Source organism: Trematomus bernacchii, unplaced genomic scaffold (genome assembly GCF_902827165.1).
Source record: "Trematomus bernacchii unplaced genomic scaffold, fTreBer1.1, whole genome shotgun sequence".
Classification (NCBI taxonomy): domain Eukaryota; kingdom Metazoa; phylum Chordata; class Actinopteri; order Perciformes; family Nototheniidae; genus Trematomus; species Trematomus bernacchii.
In genome coordinates, this window is record NW_022987567.1 from 9,163,974 (window position 1) to 9,191,887 (window position 27,914).

The 27,914-nt window shown below is 38.7% G+C and overlaps 1 protein-coding gene across 1 annotated transcript; it reads left to right on the forward strand.

The window, feature by feature from the left end:
• On the forward strand, positions 1-26,410 carry LOC117478887 (chondroitin sulfate N-acetylgalactosaminyltransferase 1-like). Its single transcript, XM_034125822.1, is given in 6 exon segments — positions 1-97; positions 18,748-18,926; positions 20,604-20,698; positions 21,470-21,551; positions 24,115-24,143; positions 24,145-26,410. Coding segments are annotated over 6 exon segments (780 nt in total). The 5' UTR covers positions 1-8; the 3' UTR covers positions 24,451-26,410.
• The last annotated feature ends 1,504 nt before the right edge of the window (positions 26,411-27,914 follow it).

Consider the following 27,914-nt stretch of genomic DNA (forward strand, 5'->3'; position numbering starts at 1 on the left):
CCGAGGAAATGAAAATAGTCGACCTGAGAAGGACCCAAAATGTTCGAGGCGAGAGGAATCCCCTTCGTGCTGCTCGACATAACATGTCTCATCCTGGGTATGTTCTTTCATTTATATTCTGTATTATTTACTCACTGTGTGCCGCAGCTGTAATCCGATTTAAAGGTTGATATTTAATCCTACTGTTTGGATAGTGGTGGAGAATGGGAGTTTATTTTAACCTCTAATTGAACCACTAATCTAATATAATGTGTGTTTTATTTGTGATAGTGTGTGGTGTGTTTTTGAAGTGTTTCCCCTTCATTACTGTTAATTATTACCTGTGCGTTGTTTCCTTTCTATTCAAATGAGTGCGGCTCCAAAGTCTGTTGGAGTTCAGCACTGTCAGATGTTTAGAGGCACTTAAGGGTTAAAAATTAAGCTTTGTATTGAGTGCAACTGAACGTGATAATGCAGTATAGAGCACTGTGAGTTCCTATCATCCACAATATATTCATTTTTATTGAAGGTATATCTTAATGCTCATTTATTTGACATAAAACAAGCTTTTATATGGAATCTGTCTTCTCGTTTTATAGTGTATCTATTGTTAATTACATTGATAGTTATACCCTGTTTTATTCCCTTTGCTTTGAAATACATACTTGTTTTATGTTTTGGTCATGTATGAACTTTGCCTTTTAAAATGAGCTTTATTTAAATAGACTTATATTTGAGTTCTTGTGTTTAAAAGTTAAACACACTCTTTTTTTAAATTTATTTTGGTAATTGGTACATTTGTAATACTGTTTACAAACTGGTTTGCAGGAGCTGGTCCCTCACTGAAGTCCTTCTGAGTCAAACTTCTCTGTTTTTACCATAAGTTTCTTAGAAAGAAGTCTTTCAGTAAACAGCAGAGGTGTAGAAGTACTCAGATGTTGTACTTGAGGAAAAGTAGAAGTACTCAGATCTTGTACTTGAGTACAAGTAGAAGTACTCAAATCTTGTACTTGAGTAAAAGGAGAAGTACTCAGATCTTGTACTTGAGTACAAGTAGAAGTACTCAAATCTTGTACTTGAGGAAAAGTAGAAGTACTCAGATCTTGTACTTGAGTAAAAGGAGAAGTACTCAGATCTTGTACTTGAGTAAAAGTAGAAGTACTCAGATCTTGTACTTCAGTAAAAGTAGAAGTACCAGAGTGTAGGAATACTCTGTTACAGTGAAAGTCCTGCATTCAAAATGTTCCTCAAGTGAAAGTATAAAAGTATTCTCATCAAAATATAGTGAAGTCAAAGTTAAACACACTCTTTTTTAAATTTATTTTGGCAATTGGTACATTTGTAATACTGTTTACAAACTGGTTGCAGGAGCTGTCCCTCACTGAAGTCCTTCTGAGTCAAACTTCTCTGTTTTTACCATAAGTTTCTTAGAAAGAAGTCTTTCAGTAAACAGCAGAGGTGTAGAAGTACTCAGATGTTGTACTTGAGTAAAAGTACTCAGATCTTGTACTTGAGTAAAAGTAGAAGTACTCAGATATTGTACTTGAGTAAAAGTACTCGGATCTTGTACTTGAGTAAAAGTAGAAGTACTCAGATATTGTACTTGAGTAGAAGTACTCAGATCTTGTACTTGAGTAAAAGTAGAAGTACTCAGATCTTGTACTTCAGTAAAAGTAGAAGTACCCAGAGTGTAGGAATACTCTGTTACAGTGAAAGTCCTGCATTCAAAATGTTCCTCAAGTGAAAGTATAAAAGTATTCTCATCAAAATATAGTGAAAGTAGCGACAGTAAAAGTAGTCATTGTGCAGATTGGTCCATTTCAGAATAATATAAATGATATGTTTTATAATGATTGATCATGAAAGTGTTCTCAAAGCTGTAAAGGTGCAGCTAGTTTGAATGACTTTGTATACTGCAGTGTAGCTTGTGGATTTACTCCAGGTGGAACTAAAGTCTGATTTAACACTTGATTATATTTCACATCATTCATCCACATCTGTGAAGTAACTAAAGCTATTAAATACATGTAGTGGAGTAGAAGTACACCATGTACCTCTGAACTGTAGTGGAGTAAAAGTACACCATGTACCTCTGAACTGTAGTGGAGTAAAAGTACACCATGTACCTCTGAACTGTAGAGGAGAAGAAGAACAAAGTAGCAAAACATTGAAATACTTAAATAAAGTACAAGTAAGACGGCCTTAAGACCCTCTTCTTTCGGCAGGCCTTCCAATAAACTTTGAGCATGGTACACCTGGAGTATTGCCATTTTATCGCTATCTCCGACTTTTATTTTATTTTATTTTATATTTTATTTTGTTTTAATTTTTAATTTGTATTATTATTATTTGTTTAATCTCTCAAATTGTATCAGTGTCCTTTGCTGTGAAGCGCTTCGAGATTTGTCTTGGCAGATGAGAAGCGCTATATAAATTAAATTAATTATTTATTTATTTATTATTAAGTATCTCAAAATTGTACCCAAGTATAGTACTTGAGTTTATGAACTTACTTTACACCACTGGCTATAAAGATAGAAAGACTAAGCCAAGTGTGTGTGTGTGTGTGTGTGTGTGTGTGTGTGTGTGTGTGTGTGTGTGTGTGTGTGTGTGTGTGTGTGGTGTGTGTGTGTGTGTGTGTGTTGTGTGTGTGTGTGTGTGTGTGTGTGTGTGTGTCTCTCTCTCTGTGTGTGTGTCTCTCTCTTTCAATGTGTGTGTGTGTGTCTTTCTGTGTGTGTGTGTGTCTCTTTCTGTGTGTGTGTGTGTCTCTTTCTGTGTGTGTGTGTGTGTGTGTGTGTGTCTCTTTCTGTGTGTGTCTCTTTCTATGTGTGTGTGTGTGTCTCTTTCTGTGTGTGTGTCTCTTTCTGTGTGTGTCTCTCTCTCTCTTTCTGTGTGTGTGTGTGTGTGTGTGTGTGTGTGTGTGTGTGTGTGGGTGTGTGTGTGTGTGTGTGTGTGTGTGTGTGTGTGTGTGGTGTGTGTGTTGTGTGTGTGTGTGTGTGTGTGTGTGTGTGTGTGTGGTGTGTGTGTGTGTGTTAGTAGAGGCCGTACACCCCCATACTTAAACCTATTAGAAGTAAAAAATACAGATTTTTCATGATGGCACATTTCAGAATCTAAATGTACGGAGTGATCTTCAACATGAACTCGTATGAACCCTGAGTTTAAAGATGATATATTTTGAGTCCAGCTCTTCTTCGTGTTAAAGTTGAATCTACTCTGACAGCATCTGATAGGACAGCCTGGTGTCATGGAAACAGGAAACCAACAGTTTCTGTAATCTGTAAACCATCAGCATCTTCGTCATCAGTTCCTCAGAAAAGCAGGTCAGAGAAGTTAAAGAACAGTATTATATAAACTTTAACATCATCTTAATGGACGCGTTCAACACAGGCAGGGACAGAGACTCAGAATGTCCTCTAACTCTTTCTGCTTCTATAGAACTGAACCACTGAGCAAACTGAAGACCTGGCCGACAGAGAACCCTGATCATGTGACAGAGAACCCTGATCATGTGACAGAGACTCTCTGTAGAGGCCTTCACACACCGGGGGAGATTGGTCCAAAACAAGGTTCCCTGAGACTTCAGCTAAAGGCAACAACACGTCACATTGACTCTATATTACAGTTTTTATCAATTGCTAAAACACATGTTTTAACAACAGGGCTCATTTTCTCAAAACACTAAACACAATTCTCAAAGCACAGACCCAAAGGTCACCTCATATATAATCGTGCAGAATGAAGCCCTGCACCCAGAACCACAGAAACACTGTAACTTCTGCCCCACATGCCACACACCTCACTGACAGGACAAGACTCTGTGTGCGACACACTGTGGTGCTTCCTCTGAAGAACACTCATTTCTTAGGGTGTTCTGTCTGGAGAGAATTCTGCATAGAAAGAGTGTTCAAGTCTACAAGTGATGTTAAGTCTGTGTGTGTGTGTGTGTGTGTGTGTGTGTGTGTGTGTGTGTGTGTGTGTGTGTGTGTGTGTGTGTGTGTGTGTGTGTTTTCTCTCTCTTTCTGTGTGTGTGTGTGTGTGTGTGTGTGTGTGTGTGTGTGTGTGTGTGTGTGTGTGTGTGTGTGTGTGTGTGTGTGTGTGTGGCCGTACAGGCCGTAATTCATACTGGTCCTCTCACGCACATACATTCTCCTTTTACATACATACATTTTCACTCTCACACACATATATATTTACACTCACACATTCATACATTCTGCTCTCATATTATCATATTTCAATGCACACATTCATACATTGTCACTCACACATTTTTACATTTTGTTCTCATATTCATATATTTTAATGCTCATATTTATACATTTTGCTCTCATGCACATTCATTCAATGTTTACATTTAATATTATAAATAATATATGCATGTATGAAGACAATATATGTATGCAAGAGAAGAATACATGTATGTGTGAGAGAAAGTATAGTGGAAACGGAAGGAGTATGGTTGAAATGGAAGGCAGGTCATTATCGCGCTGTGATTGGCTCAGAAGGTCGAGCGGGGCGGGCTCATGTTCAGAACTTCTGATTCAAATCAACATGATGGAGGGAGATTAATCCGTGTATCTACGGACCATTTGTTTTTCTTTATTAAACAAGTAAACGGAAGAGTGTCTGCGAGGCGTTTTTGCTTTTTGTTTTTTACCTTACTAAATGGTCTAATGGTCATTGTAGCGAGGGGGGAGGGGGGAGGGGGAGGGGGAGGGGGGGCCGCGAAACTCGCGGAAGTGATTTCAAAACAAAAGCACTCGTTTGCTTGGAACGTTGATAATATTATAAACAAGGGGAAACAAGGTGAATTTAGCGATCACAACGAAAACGGCCAAGACACACATTGAGCCCAGAAAATGAATGTTATTAAGGGCTGTAAATATAATAAGTCTATGTCTAAAATGGACAACATTGTTAGGAGATTTAAACTATACAGCGATTCTGCACTGCGGTCACTCAGCCGTCTCTCCACGTTGTTTTTTCAAATCAGCTGCTCTTCATTTTTTTTTTACAAATATTTTTTACCACAAGTTCTTAATAAAACTGACACTGTTGGACTCGGTATTAGTTTGCCTGCTACTAACAATACATTGAAGTACTTTTACTGTGTATTTTTTGAGAAATACCCTGTCAAAGTCCCCTCCTGAGAACAAAAGCAAGCCACTTCTGCTAAGTTTGATGAGGGAATTATTTTTTGTTGTCATTAGTTCTTCGTGAGATTGATCCTGTTGGACTCAGTACTAGTGAAACCCCCACAAGTACTATGAAGTACTTTTACTGTGTAGTTACTTTATAAACTCTGAATCTTGTGGTGCTTGAAGAAATACAGACTGGTTAAGCCGGCCAGGTTATATATATGCCCTTTTTTGCAATATTTATTAAAATGTCACTAGTTATTTAAACAAACCACTATCTGAGGATAATACAAGCAACCATAAAACGCCCTTTATCTCGAGAGCCATTGAAGCCCATGAAGAATTTATCCTTCCACAAATCTTTTCATCTGCTGTATTAATAAAGTTGCCACGTGTTTTCAAATTCAAGTTAAGGCACTATCTGTGCAGAACATGAACCTTTTAACTGCCAGACCAAGAAAAAAGCTATGGAACAATTATTTGTTTGCATTTTAATGCATATAGATAGATATATTCATAAAAGAAAATAAATTATAATTGTAAAAAAAGGAAAAAAGTAATGTTAAGTGTTTTTCATAATAATTTCATAATGTGTGTGTGTGTGTGTGTGTGTGTGTGTGTGTGTGTGTGTGTGTGTGTGTGTGTTTTGTGGGTGGGTGGGTGGGTGTGTGTGTGTGTGTGGTGTGTGTTAGTAAAGGCCGTACACCCCATACTTAAACTACTAGAAGTAAAAAAACAGATTTTTCATGATGGCACATTTCAGAATCTAAATGTACGGAGTGATCTTCAACATGAACTCGTATGAACCCTGAGTTTAAAGACGGTGATATATTTTGAGTCCAGCTCTTCTTCGTGTTAAAGTTGAATCTACTCTGACAGCATCTGATAGGACAGCCTGGTGTCATGGAAACAGGAAACCAACAGTTTCTGTAATCTGTAAACCATCAGCATCTTCGTCATCAGTTCCTCAGAAAAGCAGGTCAGAGAAGTTAAAGACAGTATTATATAAACTTTAATATCATCTTTAATGGACGCGTTCAACACAGGCAGGGACAGAGACTCAGAATGTCCTCTAACTCTTTCTGCTTCTATAGAACTGAACCACTGAGCAAACTGAAGACCTGGCCGACAGAAAACCCTGATCATGTGACAGAGAACCCTGATCATGTGACAGAGACTCTCTGTAGAGGCCTTCACACACCGGGGGAGATTGGTCCAAAACAAGGTTCCCTGAGACTTCAGCTAAAGGCAACAACACGTCACATTGACTCTATATTACAGTTTTTATCAATTGCTAAAACACATGTTTTAACAACAGGGCTCATTTTCTCAAAACACTAAACACAATTCTCAAAGCACAGACCCAAAGGTCACCTCATATATAATCGTGCAGAATGAAGCCCTGCACCCAGAACCACAGAAACACTGTAACTTCTGCCCCACATGCCACACACCTCACTGACAGGACAAGACTCTGTGTGCGACACACTGTGGTGCTTCCTCTGAAGAACACTCATTTCTTAGGGTGTTCTGTCTGGAGAGAATTCTGCATAGAAAGAGTGTTCAAGTCTACAAGTGATGTTAAGTCTGTGTGTGTGTGTGTGTGTGTGTGTGTGTGTGTGTGTGTGTGTGTGTGTGTGTGTGTGTGTGTGTGTGTGTGTGTGTGTGTGTGTGTGTGTGTGTGTGTGTGTGTGTGTGTGTGTGTGTGTGTGTGTGTGTGCACATCTGGATGCAGCTGTTTTCTCTTTTACTCTCACCACATGCTTAGAAAACCCCAGCAGGAAGCTTTGTTGTCCCGTCGCGCAATTAGTTTTGGTTTTAGTCAAAAAGCTCCTTTGTATTAGGATTAAAATCTGGGAGAACACGAGGAGTTTGAGGAAATCAAATCACAAAGTGCCCTTATTTATTGTTTTGTGCTTAATGTATGCTTGCGTAATAATAATAATAATAATTCCTTATATTTATTATAGCGCTTTTTCTTTTCTTTTTTTTTTAGAAAACTTTATTTTAAATTATTAGGGCAGTGCATTATATACAAGTTACATCAATAATACACACATCACACTAAGTATAAATATATAAATAACATAAGGAGAGCACGTTTGACTTATGAGGCTCAGTTAGGTCACAGACTCAAGATGCCCCATGGCAGAGTCTGGGATTTGTCCAGGATCTTTTTTCTCCTTAGTTCAGTAAGTATCTGTTTCACTATGGTGTTACTGCCGATTACTGTCTGGTTCAGTATCATTTTACACCTTGTTTCCACATTTTCATACATGCGATACAAATTATCATCTGAAAAAGTTCCCTCTGCTTTATGCCCATCCCCTCATCTAGAATACAAAACATAATTGAGGCATATCTTACATTGAAAACTAAACCGATGCCCCGCAGGAGCGACCACACCTCCTCGGCTCTGTAGCAGTCCATGAGGAGGTGCTGTAAGGTCTCGTCTTCCTCACAGTTAATCATGGGGCATGTTTTAGTTTTGACATAACAGCTCCATGAGACCACAGCTCTGACCGCAAGTCTGTTGACAGATATCAGCCACCTCACGTCTCTCATGCTCTCCGACAATTGTTTACATTTTATTAATTTTAAAACTTCGTTGCCTACGACAGGTGTGAGGTTTTTATACATTACATTACCTCCATATTTAAAATCGTTTACTATTTTAAAAATGACTCTATTCGGGAGTCCGATCCAATCAATCGCTAAATGCTTGAGTTCCGTTGTGAAGTCCCCGTACACTAGTTTATAATAGGGTCCGTTTCTAGCGCGGCCTCTTCTCTTGTTCCATCCCATTCTTCCCTCTTCAACCCAAGGTGCTTTCCTGTGAATTGCAGCGGAGATGTTTTTTACAAAGGTAATCTGTAGTTTAATGCCCAGGTCTACGGCTCCCAGGCCTCCATATTCCCTACTTTTAAACAATAAATTCCATTTTGCAACCTCCCTGGTTGTACCCCACACCAAATTGACGCACTGTTTGTTTAATTGCATAATTATTTGGGTAGGTGGGGGGAAAATGTTTGCCAGAAAAAGGATCTTGCTAAGAATGAAAGATTTGATTATATTTATTCTTGATTTATAATTTGTATTTTTATTCTCCCATTGTTTAACTTGTTCTTTGACTTCACTTAGTTTGTTCTCCCAATTGAGTTCGGCACAATTGTCGCTACAAATAGTTATTCCTAGTATTTTAATTTATTTTTTCACTTGAATGTTTATGTCGCATTTGGCATCGTCGGTGCCGATCCAAACACCTTCAGTTTTGTTGTGGTTTAATTTAGCTCCTGATGCCAATTCGTATAAGTTTAGGTGGTTTGTTAAAACATCCATTTCCTGTTGGTTTTTTATAATAACAGTGACATCGTCTGCATAGGCGATGGCAGTTATCTTGGGCGCATGGCCAACTGGTGTTCCTGATATTAACCTGTCGTTGTTTATTATTTTAATTAATGGACTTATGGCTAGCACGTACAGAGCTGCGCTTAAAGGGCAGCCCTGTTTAACCCCTCTTTCAACATTAAATGCATTTGTTAACACACCGTTTACATTTACACAAACACAAGATTTAAAATACAGACACTTAATCATGTTTATGAAGGCTTCAGGAAATCCGTAGGCCTTCATCACCGACCATAAGTAATCTCTGGATAAATAGTCGAAGGCTTTTTTTTTATCAAGTCCAATAATAAAAAAAACTTTTTCTTCTTTTGGTTTATTTATGATTTCTCTTAAAATTGATAAGTTGTCCCACATAAGGCGACCTTTTATAGCACATGTTTGCTCTTTATCTATTACTTTATCTAATATATCTGTTAATCTATTCATTATTATTTTTGCTAGTATCTTATAATCAGTATTCATAATAGTTAAATGTCTGTAATTATCTATATCAGTTTCATCGTTTTTTTTTATAGTAGAGACAAGACACCTTCATAAAATGAGTCACCCATACAACCACTGCTGAGACCTTCATTAAACATAGAGGTCAGTAAGTTTAAAACATCATCAGATAATAATTGATAAAACTCAGTGGGCAGACCATCAGGACCGGGGCTCTTACCGACATTCAGCTCCTTTCACCGCCTGGATCACCTCGTCTTTTCTAATTTCACACCGAGAAGGAAATCAAATTCTTGGATGTTGTTACGGAGGGATTATTCCCAACAGAATTTCAACACATTTTGTTATATGCTTCAGAACATAATCTCTTATCACTTCCCGTTTCTGTTTTTCATTACACACAATACAACCTTCTTGATTTTTTATACATTTGATGAATTTACTTTGGATTTTCTTTTGGTTGGTTTTAATGGCTTGAGCCAAGTTGCCTCTTTGATCTATTTCAGATGTATGTATATTATATGATTCCTGGTTTAATTGATCAATTTCAGTTTTTAATTTAGATATATTTTCTTTTACCGTTTTAGTTTTAACTTTCATCTGCTTTAAATGAATGTATTGTTTGATTAATGATTCATATTTAATATTTTTTGCTTTATTGAGTTCCCTACATTTAAATTTGAAAAAACATTTTAACCTACTTTTTAATGTTTCCCATAATTTGATGTCAGAGTTTGTTAAGCATCTCAATTGTATAATTTTTTGTATTTCCAGTTTTAATTCTGTTGAAACACAAGTATTTTTAGGCACTGTGTGTTCAGTTTCCAGAAGCCTCTAGTGGAAGGGGCTCCGGAGGACAACGACGTTTGGACCAAAAGATGATCCGAAAAGTCACTAAAAATGGTTTTATAGGTTGTAACAGAGAAGTGATTAGATACATACATCCTGTCTATACGGGTTTTTGTCGTTTTATCGTATCTCGTAAAATCTATTCCTGCGGGGTTAAGTGAGCGACAGACATCGATGAGGCCTGCATCGCTGCAGATTTCTTTCAGCAGTTTTCCTTCCGCCCTCAGTTTAAAAACAGCTGTACTACACCTATCTATATCTTCCGTTACTGTATTAAAATCTCCACCTAATATAATTTTATAACCCACTGTTAACATTTCTCTAAGTTTTCTAAATATTTGTAACTTATTTGTTGCGTCAGGGGCAGTATAAATATTAATAAGTCGATATTTTTCATTTTTATAAAAACAATCCACCATAAGCAGCCTTCCTGGAATTATGTCCCTTCTTCTAATAATAGTAATGTCCCTTTCCTTGAAGAAAATGCCAACTCCATCAGCTCTGCTATCTCCGATGGAGATAATACATTCTCCTTTGTGCCACATTTTACATACATCGTCAACATCCCCGGTGGTATTCAGTCTAAGTTCCTGCGTAAAGAGGAAATCATAGTTAGTGTCCAATAAATATTTCATTTTCCTCTCTCGAAAGTTCTTAGACTGAATACCACGTACATTCCAAGTAGCGACGTTTATGAAGCTCATGTTGGTTTTATATTGTCTCTAAATTAGCCCGTTTTTCTATTTCGTTCAAGTTTCTGCTTGCAGGTCTCTTTTTTTTAGAGACCTCAAACGGGGCTTCCCTCTGAGCCTCACTCGGGGGTCTGGATAATCCGGAGTCGGTGAAAAAGACCCCGAGTGACTCTCAGGGGGCGAGTAGAGGGGCATGTTGACTCGCTGTCCAGCTGTAAGGCTGTCAGGGCTAGAGTCAGATCCTGGGCTTTCGCTCACACTCTCATAGTATTTATCATCTTCAATCTCACTGTCAGAGCTGTACTCACTCTCTACATCACTGTCAATGGTTAGTTTGCCTTCACCTGACAGGGGTGGAGAGTCGTCTTCAGGAGATGAAGGCTGTTGATCATCAGGGAGAGGGACATCCTTGCTGGCAGGACGACGATCAGGCTGCTGCTGGGCTGAAGGACGAGGACCAGGACCAGGCTGCTGCTGGGCCGAAGGACCGGGACCGGGACCGGGCTGCTGGGCTGAAGTACGAAGACCAGGACCAGGCTGCTGCTGGGCTGGAGGACCAGGACCGGGACCGGGCTGCTGGGCTGAAGGACGAGGACCAGGCTGCTGCTGGGTTGCAGGTCTAGGACCGGGACCGTGCTGCTGCTGGGCTGAAGGACCAGGACCGGGACCGGGCTGCTGGGCTGAAGGACGAGGACCAGGCTGCTGCTGGGCTGCAGGTCGAGGGCCGGGACCGGGCTGCTGGGCTGAAGGACCGGGACCGGGCTGCTGCTGGGCTGCAGGTCGAGGACCGGGTCCGGGCTGCTGGGCTGAAGGACCAGAACCGGGCTGCTGCTGGGCTGCAGGGCGGGGCTGCTGCTGGGTGACTGAAGGAGGACCAGGCTGCTGCTGGGTAACTGAAGGAGGGCCAGGCTGCTTTTGGGCTGCAGAACGAGGCTGCTGCTGGGTTTTTGCCTTGTTTACATAAGAAGATGGGCAGTTGAAGAAGTTTTGTCCAATCTTTCCACACAGGTTGCAGAGACTGTCTGAATTGCAATCTTTAGCCTTGTGACCCAGTTCATTGCATCTCCAACATTTCACTGTGGTGCATTTTCTGACCTGATGGTCAGCTGAGTTGCAGATGAAACAGGTGACGGATTGCCCTGGATAAATTATTCTGCCATTATAGGGGCCGAGAGATATCGAATTTGGGAGATTTTGGATCTCACTATCACTTTTTCGATTCATCTTAATTTTGTATTTTCTCACTCCATACCATATCCCAAATTTATCTACTGGTTTGTATTTGCTGATTATATTTCCATATCTCTTCAAATAGGTCTCAACATCATGGTCTGGAATACGGCCAGTCCAGAATTTAACAATGATGTTTGAGATGTCCATTTGAATGGAAGATTCGAAAGTCCAGTCTTTCCACTTGGGATCTGAGGATTTAGTTGTGAGAACGTCAAGGAAACGTCTCAGTGGAGTTTCTAGCAAAAAGCAGAGTTCAAACTCCTTTCTGTTTGGCAGTGCTATGAAGGAATATACATCATTTGTATTGATCCAGCAGGTATCAAATAACAGTGATTCTCCAACATATTCACGACTAGGGGGTTCTCCTGAGCCTGTGAAGTTCAGGCGAACCCAAAACTGTCCACATTTTGAAGCAAAAGATGGCACGCTTCCAGGGAGAGACTTTTTTTTTTTTTTTTTGTATATATATATATTTTTTCTTTGTATTTTTTCACGCTTTTTCACTCTTCCAGTCATTTTGAGTCTGTTGGAACGGGTCGTTCAGAACGAAACATCAAAACGGTCAACTATAGTTACGGGCATTTTCCAGCATCAGACATTTTCTATGTTATTGTTCTTCGACGTTAAGAAGAAAGTGCACCTTTACCGCGACCAGACATTTTTGGTTAAGTCTACAAGAAACGAATAGCGCTTTTTCCATGACCCAAAGCGCTTTACAGATACACATTACACATACATACATGTAACGGTCATGTACTGTGGACAATACCCACAGGAGCAAATTCAGGTGAAGTGTCTTGCCCATGTACGGCGTACATAGCTACAGTGTAGTTATGTCAATGAAAATCTTAGGTCACAGGCTCCTCCAACAGAGCAACACAATGAAACAGATACACAGGAAAAATAGTGCAAGTAAATACAAAAAGAAAAATAGTAAAATAGTGAAATAGTGCAATAAGAGTGATTGGAATATGATATATTAGATACATCATTTGTAAATTGCAGCCAGGTGAATGTTATGGATGTTGTTTCTAAGTCCAGGTGTTTAATAGTCTTCTGGCCTGTGGGATGAAGCTGTCCCTGAGTCTGGAGGTTTCAGTCCGGATGCTGCGGTACCGCCTGCCAGACGGCAGCAGACAGAACAGTTTGTGGCTGGGGTGATGGGGGTCTTTGATAATCCTGAGGGCTTTCTTTAAGGTTAACCTGGTATTTTTACTACATTTATTCTAGTTACTTTACAGATTTGGATTAATGATGTGAAATATAAACAACCCTTAAATCAGACTTTAGTTACACCTGAGTACAATTCAGTGAAGGTGATTGTCAAGTGCCAACAATCAGGAGAGATATTTGGTAGTTGGTGCTTGAGAAGACTAAAAATGTATCTGCAGATCTCTATAAAGCATATTCATTACTCAGACACGAAGAGCGTGGCTGTGACGTAAATCCAAACCCAGAGATCACTTGATAACTCTAACCCTTCAAAGTTTCCACTGACGATGAGATAAAGATGTCATGTTTTCAGTCCACCAATGAGACGCTGTTGCTGAGGGTTGATACAGATCTTATTAGTGAGCGGTGTCAGTGTTTGCACAACACTCGCGAGGAAACCTCCGAGCAGAATGGCTGCAGTCTCCCAGCTCTCCGTGCTGCTGTTTGCTCTCATCAGCAACATTCACTCTGAAGAACTCATCGTCATCCAAAAGGAAAGCGACTCTTTCACCTTCGAGCTCCCAGAGGAGGCCGGCTCCTGCCTGATCTCCAGATCTGTTGGTGAGGAGAAGCTGGTCCTGTGGAACACCTCTGACCTCTGGCCCCAGAACTCCTCAGTACCTGAAGACCTGAAGCAACGACTCGTCAGCGTGGCCAATACTTCTTCCTACATGATCCAGAACCTGACCCATTCAGACTCCGGCCTGTACCAAGAGGAGTGCTGGACTGAGGGCCAAGTGACTCATGAGAAACACTTCACACTTACTGTTTGTGGTTACATATTGACCAGATATGAATACATGGAAGATGAAGAAACAAAAGACCTGCGTTGTGATGGAGCAGCTGACCACCCGGATGTCCAGTGGCTCAAACGGGATTATCGACCTGAACAGAAAACATGGACCAGAGTTTTTGGGGACGATACGGCATCAGTGATGGACAATGATAGAGGAAGATACCAAGTGGTGAAGAACACATCAGCTCTACGTATATCCAACATCTCACCAGCTGACCTCGGAGGATACACCTGCCTGCTGATGAACCAACAGCAGTGTGTTGGCAGTCACCCTGTAGAGTATCAGCTGAACACAGAGTGGATCTATCTCTCAGTGGAAGACACGGTTGTGCTGCAGTGCCCTGACTCTGGTTTCAATAAAGAGAAGCCTCCAGATTGGAAGATTAGACTCTACAACATTGACCAAGAACAACATAACCTCTCTGGGTCTTTAGTGGACCAGAACTACTCTCTGGTGTTAACATCGGTAACGTTAAATCACTCAGGTCAGTACTATTGTAAAACCTTAAATGCTGAGAAATCATATGAGCTGTGGGTGTGCCCCAAATCCCCCCCCCCTGCTGTAGAGCTCTTCTCAGACGGAGAAGAAGTCACTCTCAGATGCAAAGATAGGGAAAAGGGTCTGGGCCACGGTTGGTTCTTTAAGTCGAACCGAACCAAAGGAAGAACCATTACTTTAGTTTATGATGAGATCAGTAGCAATGTGCGCAGCTACCGTGATGGGAGATTGGCTATTTCTGATGTCTCTCTGCAAGACACAGGAGAGTATTGGTGTGTAGTTATTGACAGAAATGTTCCGTGTCTGTCTTCAACCAAGACCCTCCTGTACAGAGACCCCTTTGGGGTTCACTCCACCTTCTACGCAGTGAGATGCTCAGCGCTCAGTGTTCTGCTGCTGATGCTCTGTGTTGCTGTAGTCACTGTGACCCTGAGGACCAGAACACGGGACACTTAATATGCATCTGTTCATTTCACTTCCCTCTGTCCTCGTCCTCTTTCATACAGCGGCTCAGAAACAGGATTTAAACACTGGATGTTAGAAATTCATGCAAACACAACATCTGAGTCTGATCACAAGAGAGAGACGACCGAGATATAGAGAGAGAGAGAGAGAGAGAGAGATAGAGAGAGAGAAAGCCGATTATGACATAGATCAAGAGAGAGATATAGAGATCGATCAGCCCCCTCGCCTCTCTCTCTCCTCTGTCTCGCTCGTCTCTCGCTCCCACGCCTCTTCTCTCTCTCTCCCTCTCTCCGCTTACTCTCTCTCTCTCTCTCTCCTCCTGCCCTCTCTCTCCTCTCTCCTCTCCTCTCTCTCTCTCCTCTCTCTCTCTCTCTACGCTCGAGAGAGGTTACAGAGACGGGCAACATGTAACATCATTCATTATTATTAATATTATTTCGGTTGATAAATGATTGACAGTTTTAAAGATAGAAAAGTGAAACTTCAGAAAGTAAATAAAATTATATAAACACCCAAAATATAAATATCCCATAATAACAACAGAGAAAAGAGGGTTTTAAATGTTGAAAGTAAATAAAGATATTGTTATTAATATAAACATATATTTAGTTTTGTATGAATATATTCTTGTATATTGTAAATATATGTGTGTTTTGCTCTTCTTGTAAAGACTTGTGATGTTAGGATCCCTGCTCCGCTCTGCTCCGTGTTGTTTTCATAGATATTGTTAAATGTTCACTTATCAACCTTTTAAACATCGCTTTCACATTCAATGATTTTAATCCCCTTATTTTTAATCCTGTGTTTTTATTCTGATGTTTTATTTCAAATCAAATAATTGTGATTTTCTTTGAATTCGATGTGAAAGAATGTGATTTATGTTTGATGCATTTCATAAGTCCTGTACCTGTCATGGTGTCAGTGTTATATCATGTGTTCTCACACCTTGGTATATATATCTATCAGTTATCAAGTGTCTGTATAATAAAGATTACAAATAACCAATCAAACCTGGAAGACCCTTCTTGCTGTTTTGTGATCATTATAATATTATTATTTACAACAGAGCTTTTCAAATGACTAACTCTTATTCTAAAGTAACGTCCACAAAGTCGATGAAATGATGAATCCTTTCCCTCCTATCAGATGCTTCTCTTTGTAACGAGGCCACACTTCAGCCCATTATGATTATAATGTATTATTCTTATTCATTTTCTCTCTGTGCTTTTATTTAAGTACTTGTTATGTAAGCTGAGATAAACACAGATATCTTTCTACATGATTAAAGTCAGATTGTTGCCCCCCATGGAGAGATGTTTGTTATATGCTCAGTAACTACTCTGCACACATTAGAGTACGTTAGAGGGGAAGGGGCTCAAATGCATAAAAGGGCACATTGGAGATATTTGTTCAACATTTAATAAAGATGTGCCTATTTTTTGTGACAGTTAATATTGAAATGTTTGTATTGAAAACAAACCCATGACTAAGGTGGGTCCAAACACTGCTTCGTGACAGAATTAAATGCAAAGAAATGAAGTGTATTTGAGTCAATTCTCCTCGATAAGTATCTCAACTTTGACCCTCTGATGCACAGAAGCTCGTTCTCTCTTCTGTGTGTCAGATCTTGGACTTGAGTAAAAGTACCTGAGTGTAGGAATACTCTGTTACAGTAAAAGTCCTGCATTCTTAAGTACAGTACTTTGTAAATGCACTTAGTTACTTTACACCTCTGATTTTAACTGAATATAAACTGATGGTTCTGTGAGTTGTGAACAACATGAAGGAGGAGAGATTCTCTCTGTCTGGATTTTCTGCAGATGAAATGAAATCCTTGCAGATTTTCCTGGATTTAACTTCTTAAAAACATGTTAATTCCTTAATGTAATCCTCATTAAAGGTCAATGTGAGAGATTTATGAGGATGTTGATATATTCAGATTACAATACCCTGTTAAAGAAGAATACAGGGTTTGTTGTTGTGTTTTCTCTCTGCTATTATTGGGTTATTTTTAGTTTGAAAAGACGACAATTGACCCTCGAATAGAGCTGTTACTGGGGAAAGGGCTCTCTAGCAGGGACTGAAAAGCGGGTCAAAATGGTTCTGATGCACTCATTTAGTTCCTGGGGCTTTTTGGTGTGAACGCAAATATATCGTAGTTCTGATGAACTATTGTGGGAAAAGTACTCCGGTGTGAACGCGCCATATGTTGTGCTGATGTGAACTTTATGAGCTCATTACGCTTTAATGTTTAGGTGGAAAATACAAAAGAGCAGGGCCGTGGTAAGTAGGGGTGCTCAGGGTGCTGCAGCGCCCCCTGCTGGAGGACAGGGAATCTGCACGTCCACAAGATTACATGGAAATATAATACAAAAATAATACAAAAAAAACTAATGTTCAGCCTTGATGTTCACATTCATAATTAAGTAAAGATAACACCCTTTTCACCCCGGTTACATTGTCCATGTGCCCTGAGAGGCTCAGTGAGGTAAAGGACTCTGAGTGTTTAGATAGTTCACTTTAGTCTAAGTTATCTCAGTGGGTCTCAAACGGTTTGATCACAATTTATGTAAACAAATATTTCCAAGGCACACCTTTATAATTATTAGGATAAATAAAAACAGGTTTGAAATCATTCCAATGTATACTATAGGACAGTAAACCAACAATATCCTTTAAAACTGGAGAGATTAAAAAATATGGATAAATAAATAAATAAATGTTAACTGGTAAAATAAGATATAAATGAAACAGCAAAAATCTTGCCTAGGGCAGCAAACTGGTCAGAACCGGCCCTGGTGTCATCCCCACAGCACCCCCCATTTGAAACATGTTCCCACGGCTATGCAAAAGAGGATTACTAGGGCCGAATGATCCCAGCAAGGAAGCCGAAATGTGTCGCTTTTTAGTTCTCTTTACATGCAGCGTAGCTTTATTAGTCTTTTTGTGTTTTCTTAATGGTCGTTTTCCCCATTTTCATAGTTGTTTAGTTTTTCTGTGGTCATTTTGTGAGTCCTCTTAGACATTTTGAGTCTCTTAATAGCAATTCTGAGTCACATTATAGTCAGTTTGAGTCTCTTCGTGGTCATTTTAAGTCGCTTTATAGTCTTTTTAAATCACATTATAGTCAGTTTGAGTCACTCTACAGTCATTTTAATGGCGCATTTCCACTGCAGCACGGTTTAAGCGTGCCGTGCCAAACCCGGCCCGTTTTTTGTTGCTTTTCCACTTGGGCTCGTTCCGGCTCAGGGCTACTTTTTCACCTTTTTTCTGGCCCTCCAAAATCGAGGTTCTTACCGGGCCAACAACCGGGCTGAATTTGCTAAACTAGTGACGTAAACACTCGACTGCTGATTGGTCAGAGAATCGCTGGCAAGGGGGCTACAACTACAACACAATGAACACATTTGACGGTGATTTAATTGTAATACACGTTTCTAAATGATGCCGAAGTAACAACATACTGATACCGGTTAGTAAAAACCATGAATTAATGCTTTGACAAGTCTGCAGACAGACGGCAGGCGAAAGACCTTTAAAATGCGTGTTTTCTGAATGGAGATCGGCTAAGCTACGTAAGGAAGTTGTTGTACATGAGTTTTGGTCTTAATATGCTCAATATGCAGTAGAAGTACCACAAGAATATTAATTCTCCCATAATAACACCTAACAAATGTGGTCTACTCTTATGTAACAAGACATGAAACTACAAGTGGTAATTGTGTCAAAATAACTTAAAATCAGGTATTTGTAACTCAGAATATGTTCACTAATAAGCTAGTAGTCTGGCTCTAATATGCATGTTAGTTAACAGCTAGTTGATGGTGAATATGTGTACCTTAATAACACTTATCATGAACTAGGAAATATTGAAAATGAGGGGAAAACATGGGAAATAATCTTTAATATTTCAAAATAAATCGACAATATCTTTGAAAATCCTCCAGTCACGTTACCTCACCAAAGAGAGTGTTTGAATGTACTCTTTTGTAACCCCTCTCTCTTCCTCTCCTCCCCTCTTCCTCTGTGCAGGGAGGCGAACTTTAAGAACTTCACCCTCCTGCAGCTGGACGAGGAGTTTTCTCGCGGACGGGGCCTAGACGTCGGGGCTCGAGCCTGGAAAGGAGGAAACGTTCTGCTCTTCTTCTGCGACGTCGACATCTACTTCACCGCCGACTTCCTGAACTCCTGCAGACTCAACACGCAGCCTGGTGAGACTAACTATAACACTTTAGACATTTAAAAGACTCACAGGCAGAGAGGGCAACAGTACACACATCCTTTACTCAAGTAGAAGTACAGATACTCGTGTTTAAAAATACTCTGGTGAAAGTAGAAGTACTGACTAAACTTCTTTACTCAAGTCAAAGTAAAGAGGGCTTTGAAATGTACTTCAGTAAAAAGTACCCATAACTAGCAGCTGTTTTAAAGAGTACCTGACCTCCCTTTATATTAATAGAACAATAATGTCATTGTTAGCTAATGAATGTTTCCATGCTGAACAACGGCAACATGACAACGTTTTCATTGGTCCCTCTTCTTTAGAGAAGACCAGGAAATGATGGATACACGGATCGTGTTCAAATCAATAGGCACGCAATGACTCTAAATAATAATGATCACGCCACCAAACACACATTCAAACTAAAAGAACCAGCCTGTTTGGAAAATGAGAGAAGTAGAAAGTACAGGTATTTGGGTTCAACATGTAAGAAGTAGAAAGTACAGGTATTTGGGTTCAACATGTGAGAAGTAGAAAGTACAGGTATTTGTGTTCAACATGTGAGAAGTAGAAAGTACAGGTATTTGTGTTCAACATGTAAGAAGTAGAAAGTACAGGTATTTGTGTTCAACATGTGAGAAGTAGAAAGTACAGGTATTTGTGTTCAACATGTAAGAAGTAGAAAGTACAGGTATTTGTGTTCAACATGTAAGAAGTAGAAAGTACAGGTATTTGGGTTCAACATGTAAGAAGTAGAAAGTACAGGTATTTGGGTTCAACATGTAAGAAGTAGAAAGTACAGGTATTTGTGTTCAAAATGTAAGAAGTAGAAAGTACAGGTATTTGTGTTCAACATGTAAGAAGTCAAAGTAAAAAGTGGTCAGAAAAATAAGTAGTGGAGTAAAGTACTGATACCAGAAACATGTACTTAAGTACAGTAACAAAGTATTTGTACTCCACTACTTCCCACCTCTGGTCACATCATTAACGTTTCAGATATCTTTACATTGCAGTGCATGTGTTGGATTATAGTTCTGACTAGTCAATATGCAGTTAATATATATCGTTAAATAAAGCTTTTCATGATGAAACTGCTGCAGCAAATCTCTTTTCTTTAGGATGTCCATACCTCTAAGATATAATCTATATAGGTAGATATCTAAAAATGATTTCTGCCTAGTAACAACACACATTCAATCTCCATTTATTTCACTAGTTGGATACAAAACTGTAGTTTGCAGATATCTACAATGACTTTGAATGTCGTACTGTGCAATAAACAAAGAGATGCACTGAACTAAATATTGACATCATCATTTGGAGAGTATTTAGAGATGGTAAAGTGAAACCTAATATTTGTTAAATCACTGTATATCAACACCACTGTCTTGATCTAAAGCTGCTACTAACAAGTATTTTCCTGTTCAATTAATCTGTTGATTTTTGATGGATTAAGCAATTAATCCTTGTTTTCAAATGTCAGCAAATATAGTTGTGTAGTTTTGTTCACTTTATGAGATATAAAACAGCTAAACTTAATATTTGAGACCCTGTAACGACACATTATGCTATGGAAACATAACTTTAGGATTATCTAAATAGTTGTGTGATTAATTTTCTGTTCATTTTCTACGGGTACTTGTTCTAATCATCTCCTCTCTTTTAGGTAAAAAGGTTTTCTACCCGGTGTTATTCAGCCAGTACAACCCAACTCTGATCTACGGAGGCCCTGAACACATCCCTCCTGTGGAGCAGCAGCTGGTAACACACGCACGCACGCACGCACGCACGCACGCACGCACGCACGCAAAAAGACACATAAATATCCCCTGATCACAGAGTCAATGATCACAGTTGTCTTTTATCGAGCAACTAGTCCTCTTTAGTTGTTGCCCGATTGTCTCAGGAGTATTACACACACGCATGTGAATCCTAAAATAATCTCAATAAGAATTTAAACCATAAAAAAACTAACCGAAAAACCTGCAAGAAAAGTGGAAAGTCGGACAAAATCTCCTCAATCTGAAGGTCAAACACTTAAATTACACAGAGATGCAGTTAGAGTGCAAACACATGCACGCATGCACACACACACACACACGCACACACACACACACACACACCATGTAGACATCACTTCAGGGGACTTTACATTGACTTACATGCATTTCCTGGAGACTTATCCTAACCTTAACCCTAACCAAGTCTTCACCCTAAAATTAATGATTCCCCTCATGGGGACCTCCATTATGTCCCCATAAGGGAGGCGAGTCCCCACACGTGACTGTGTAAACAGATTTAGGTCCCCACAAGGATTGTAATGCTAGGACACACACACACACACACACACACACACACACACACACACACACACACACACACACACACACACACACACACACACACACACACACACACACACACACACACACACACACACACACACACACACACACACACACACACACACACACACACACACACACACAGTCGTATTTCTGTTCTGCTTTCTAACCCTTCTCTTCTGTGCAGGCGATAAAGAAAGACACCGGCTTCTGGAGGGATTTTGGATTCGGGATGACTTGCCAGTTCAGATCCGACTTCATCAACATCGGTAAATATTTGCAACGTCTTAGCGTGCAGGAATTCATAAACAGTGAGACTCTGAGACTTCCTCTGCTGAGCTAATAGTGGCAGAGAGCTTAATGGATGACAACACAAATGGTTCAATATTGCTTTACTTCTCTCACCTGGGAGGAGATTTGATGAAATGACTCTGCAGAAGAGAAGCAGCCGCTGCTTGGATTAGCATATCTCACAGCTCTGCTCTATATCTGAGTGTTTGTTGAGGGAGATTGGCTCTCAGAAGACATTTCAATCAATTTAGTTTCCCTCCAAAGTCACAGCAATTGAAGGAGTGTAGTGAAATTCAGAGGGGATTATGTCACACACACACACACACACACACACACACACACACACACACACACACACACACACACACACACACACACACACACACACACACACACACACACACACACACACACACACACACACACACACACACACACACACACACACACACACACACACACACTTCACGTTCTTGCAGAGCGTTATATGCGAGCATGTGTTAATTTATGTAAATATGTACCTGCATATGAATGTAATTTATTTTTACTTTCAATTAAGGCTGCATACTTACAGGAGTTTGGTACAGTAACTATGTAGAAACAGCTGTGCCAATTAACCTATTTAAATAAATACAAATAATATCTTCATGTATTTATTTTATTTTAACTTTTTATTGCACATTTATGTTTTTAAATATTATTTTTCAAATTTATTGTATTTTATTTCACATTCTACTTGTTTGAATATGTCAACATCAATATATAAACATTTATTTTTTACATTTTTAAGGCTAATTCTTATGTATTATTTTAGTATTTAATTTTTATTTATTTAATTTTTTTTTTTTTTTAAACAATTACAAATATATAAATAAATGGAAAATTCCTTAAATTCTGTTGCAACATATCTTTGAGGCTTTGAGTGCATTCACATACAAAAATAAACACATCATTTTCAGCTCAAATTCCTGCTTAATCTGTTTGGCCTCGGGGTTAAAAATGAAGACGGAGAGACGGACAGAATAATGAAAATAAAACAACGTGTGAGGAACAGCAGAGTATTTCAGACGTGTAGAGATGCAGGTTTGAACTTGTCTTCTGACGTCTGTTTCTGCAGAATCTGTCCAGAACCCCCCCCCCTCTTTCTTCATAAAACAACAGACCGTGCAGAGCAGCTGATTGTGATCGCAGGCTGTAAACTCTAATCAGGAAACCAATCAGCGACTTTAAGAGGAAATGGGGACATGAATCACAGAGAAATGCATTTATTAACGCCTCAAATCTCCATTTCACATGATAATTATAATAAATGTTGTTTGTTTCGCGCTTTTCCTGCAAAAAAAACTGCTTTACAAAAACGGAAAATAGACAAAATGAACATAAAAAACAATGTTTTAATTAATGGGATATAAGATTAAACCCACTTTAAATAATAGTGACGTAAGATGATAATCATAATAAGGTGAAAATAGATAAGAAAACATAAGACTGATATAAGAAAAGTGCACAAAGACTGTCAGCAGTGGATAAATGACAAAAAGGCTTAAACAAATTGGGGGAAATGAAATATGGAGACAAACGAATGAAACAAAAAGTGAAAATAAATATATATAAATATATACACACATATGAGGGGTTGTATTTTACTTAAACAAAAATAAATCCTTGTCTCTTCCTTAGAAACGGGGATCAAACTTCCTTGGTATTTATTAGTCGTTGCGCTTCGAAGGAGAAAATGTCTGTCATCAGTTTTTACTGTTCAGAAAAACCTGCTCTTCCAACGCTGAGAAAAACCCCTCAATTCCACATAAAGTGTGCTAGTTCGTGTGTGTGTGTGTGTGTGTGTGTGTGTGTGTGTGTGTGTGTGTGTGTGTGTGTGTGTGTGTGTGTGTGTGTGTGTGTGTGTGTGTGTGTGTGTGTGTGTGTGTGTGTGTGTGTGTGTGTGTGTGTGTGTGTGTGTGTGTGTGTGTGTGTGTGTGTGTGTGTGTAACATAAACACACTACTTCCTGTTAGGTTTCTTCTTTATTTTGCATCATGTCATCACCACTGTTGTAATTCACATGCTATAAACTGTGCACATTTTTAACTGAATTTCTTTTGTTTGTATAAAATATTTAATTTAATTTGATGTAACATATAATGTTTGTATAAATATTAGTAATTTCTTTTATTATAACTTTTTTTTTGTATTCTTAGTTTAACTTTTAGGGTTATATGTTAAATGTTAATAAATGAATAATTACATTTTATTCTATTTAAATGTATATTATATTTTATTGGGCTTTTACGTTAGCCTGTACTTTTCACACAAATACCTTTATTTTATTTTCCATTTTTATTTTAACTTCATATCTTTATTTATTTAAATTAGTTTATTGCACCTTCTTACTCTTATGATTTCATGGATTCTTTTTAAATTAATTAATCTTTGATATTATCTTATTTTAGCAACTGTCAAAAACCCCGATTTTAAATACAAATAAATTCTGATTCTCATACAAAGCTTCTACATTATTCCCCCTCTGCTCTTTCCCCTGCAGGCGGTTTTGACATCGACATCAAAGGCTGGGGGGGGTGAAGACGTGCACCTGTACAGGAAGTACCTGCACAGTAACCTTCTGGTGGTTCGAGCCCCGTCCCGAGGGCTTTTCCACTTGTGGCACGAGAAACACTGCGCCGACGAACTGCCGCCGGATCAATATCGCATGTGCATGCAGTCCAAAGCCATGAACGAGGCGTCGCACGGCCAATTGGGGATGCTCTTCTTCAGGCAGGAGATCGAAGCGCACCTCCGTAAACAGAAAAAATTCCAAAAAGACATGAGGATGGAGAAAATGGCTGGATTATTGATCACCGAAATGACTGCAAAACGTTGAAATAACGCAGATGAATTCAACTGATCTGAACGGTATCAGGTTTTTAAAAGGAATGGTTAATTGACATATTGGAAAATATAGCTTCTTGCTGAGAGTTAGCTAATAAGATAACTCTCTTGTGTCTGAAGGCTACATATTGAGCTACAGCTAGCATGCAATTAGCTTAGCATAAAGACTTTCACATCTCTAATCCGAAAACAAAAAGGGTAAAAATGGCAAATAGTTGTTGGACAATTTCTGAGAATGAGATAAGGTTCACTCTTATGTCTGTATGCTAAAAAGAGAGCCATAGTTAGCAGGTCATTAGCTTAGCATAAATAATGTTACATCTCTCTGTAAGATAAGATTCACTCTAATGTCCAAACTCTACACATTGAGCTAGAGTTAGCTTAGCATAAAGACAACGGGAACCAGCTAGCTTGCAAAAAGCTACACACACAAATTGAAGTGTAGAAATAACACTTTCTTATTTTTCTGTGGTTGTTTGCTGGGTACCTATAGTTATTGTTAGACCTATTGCTAGCAGGTTATTAGCATAGCTTAGCAAAAAAGACTGGAAGTCAAATTTCAAATCAAAATGTTTGTATTCTTTTCTGTAGTTGTGTGCTGGAAGATCTCCGAGAGAAAGATTGACACTATACTAATTTCTGGATGCTAAATATAGACCTAGAGTTAGCAGGTAATTAGCTTAGCTTAGCATAAAGGCGGGAAACATGCGGTCAGTGCTAGGTAAAAGCGAAGTGTAAATATCACACATTTTGAGAGTGGGATAGGATTAACACTAGTATGATGTCTGTACGCTAAATCTAGAGCTAGAGCGAGCTAGTATTTAGCTTAGCTTAGCATAAAGACTAAAAACAGGGAAATAGCTAGCCTGAAAAAGCTGCATACATTTCACATCCGAAGTAAAAAATATGGGGTTTTGTGCTTGGGAATGTTTTGCTGTTAATAGTCCGCAATAGAAAAATATATTTAGTTTTCTTTGTGGAAAACACAGTTAGTTGTTTCCCCTCTGATTCCAGTCTTTATGCTAAGCTAAGCTAACTAATTCTCGTTTTAGCTTCATATCTAGGTCATCTAACTCTCCACAAGAAAGCAAATCTTTCCCAAAATGTCAAACGATTCCTTTATCGTAAAATGTGAAGACTTTCTTTTTACTTTTCAAAGACTCGGAGCACTTGAAAGGACAACAAAAACATTCAGATGAATAAAAAAAAAGACTTGAGGAATTCGTCGACGCAACTGGAGTCGGACATTGTTAATTTCCTGTCTGAAAACCTCTGTAATTTAATGTTTGATTTCCTCTGTGGCTCCAACACATGTACATGCTGTTTTCTGTCTGACTCTGAACTATGTGCCTTGTGTGAAAGAAACCTGCATTTTTTTACTTGTAGGGAAACAGTGCCACCTAGTGGACTGAAAATGAGCAACACGTCTGCATTCAAAACAATGAAGGACTTGCCTTTAATGGCTTTGTAAAACATATTTTTATAAATTATTCATTCCTTTTTATTTATGTTTGTTCTTATTTGTAAATGCCACCATGTATTAGGAGTATTATTGGATGCAGGCAGTATTCTGTGTGGGTCTAAAAACATGCATTTGTCAGTAAAATCAACATTTCTCTCAATAAGCCTTTGAAATATCACACGTATGTTTTAAAGCCCAATAAATATGTAAAATAGGTTTATTTTTAAAAGGTTTAATTAAAAAAAAAGTGATTTTTTGCTTTTTGTCACATTTTCTGGATGCATAATGGATATATTAAGGTAAAGGGTTATTGACTGGCAGGGTAACGACGCTGACGATGGCTTAAAAAGTCAGAATTGATCTTTTGTCAATTAAACGTGTTTTGCAGTCGCAGAAACTGGAGATGTTTTAAAAATATATCTGCCTCTTTTGTTCATTTGAATGACTTTGAAATGTAATTTTCGAGTTGAATAAAAACACATTTGTGCATTAAGTGTGTTATTATTAATGTGTGTTTTATCCAGCTTTAAGGACGATGTAAGACAGAAGATATCGTTGATAGAGGGCCATATGTCCATTTACCATTTAAACAAAGGAGGCCAATGGATGCGTTTCAGGCAGGGGATCACAGGGATTTTAGCCTCTGCAGACCATTTACATGCACTAAAACCTAAATAACACACTAAAGGAAAGGGAACATCCTAAAAAGCATAATAGGGCCTTTTTAATATACCCATCTCTTGCAGGACGGTTGTATTTTTGTTTGTTTTAGTGTATTTAATTAACTTAGAACACAGCTTATGGGTTCTAAATACGTGTTCTTTCAAAATGAGTGAAGGTTTGGAGCTAATTGTTGTTGATTTTCACAAAATAGAGAATTATATCCGTTTTCTTAGTGTAGTTTAACCTTCAAACCACTAGATGGGGTCAGTGTTGTGATAATAATGTTCCTATATCTTCCTGTTTGTTCCTGAGGTGTGCACGCCTGTTAATTAATATATTAAAATACTGCAATTATTGTACATTTACTGAGGTAAATCTTTACAGTAAAGTTTATTTAATAAAATGTATAAAAGATTCTAACAAATAGGGTAATATTGAGTTTTTAAATGCTCGTTTCCTGCATAAAAGGAAAAATCCGAATCAAAATCAACGTCGCTAATCATTGACCTATCAAACAATGTGAAAGATAAATAAGAATTCTTAAAAACAATTGAATTATGTAGACTAACTAGTAATTAGGGGAATTCAATACCTAAACTAAATTAATATTAAGTAGGTATGGGGACTGATTACATTACATTACATTACATTACATGTTACTTGTTAGACGCTTTTATGCAAAGCGACTTACATACTCAATACTGTGGGCAATCCCCACAGGAGCAATTGTCTCAGGGACACAACGACATGCTGACTGCAGTGGGGTTTGAACCTGTGATCCGAACACCAACACTCTATCCACTGCGCCACACGCCTCCTCACTGATAGTGAATGAACTCCGCTTAAGTGGAAAATAATATGAATATATTGTATTTTTAAAGCAGTTTTAAGCTGGGAACAATTCTGTCTTCAATTGGATTTATTTTATCTGACACTCCACAAAAAACAAATATGAATTTAAATAATTTGGAAAGAATATTTCCTTATTTACTGTTAAAAAAAAGAAGTAAATAATGAACATATAAATAAATAATAATAATTAATAATGTTTAAAGAAAAATGAAAATAAGATAGTGTCAAAATTCTAAAATTAAATAAAGATTAGTTCACAAACCAGGATACTCCCCAATTTTCCCACTGGCCCCTGAACGCACCACCAGGGCCGCGCAGCCTCCATCGACACCGGATTTTTTCGGGTTAGTTCCGCGTGCACCCTCAGACACCGGCTGCGTTTCACTTCGGTTAAATGGATTCCTTGCGAACCTCACTTGCGTCGTTTCCCTGTGTTTAGTCCCTCCCACCAGGGAAGCATGGAGAGACGCAAGGAAACC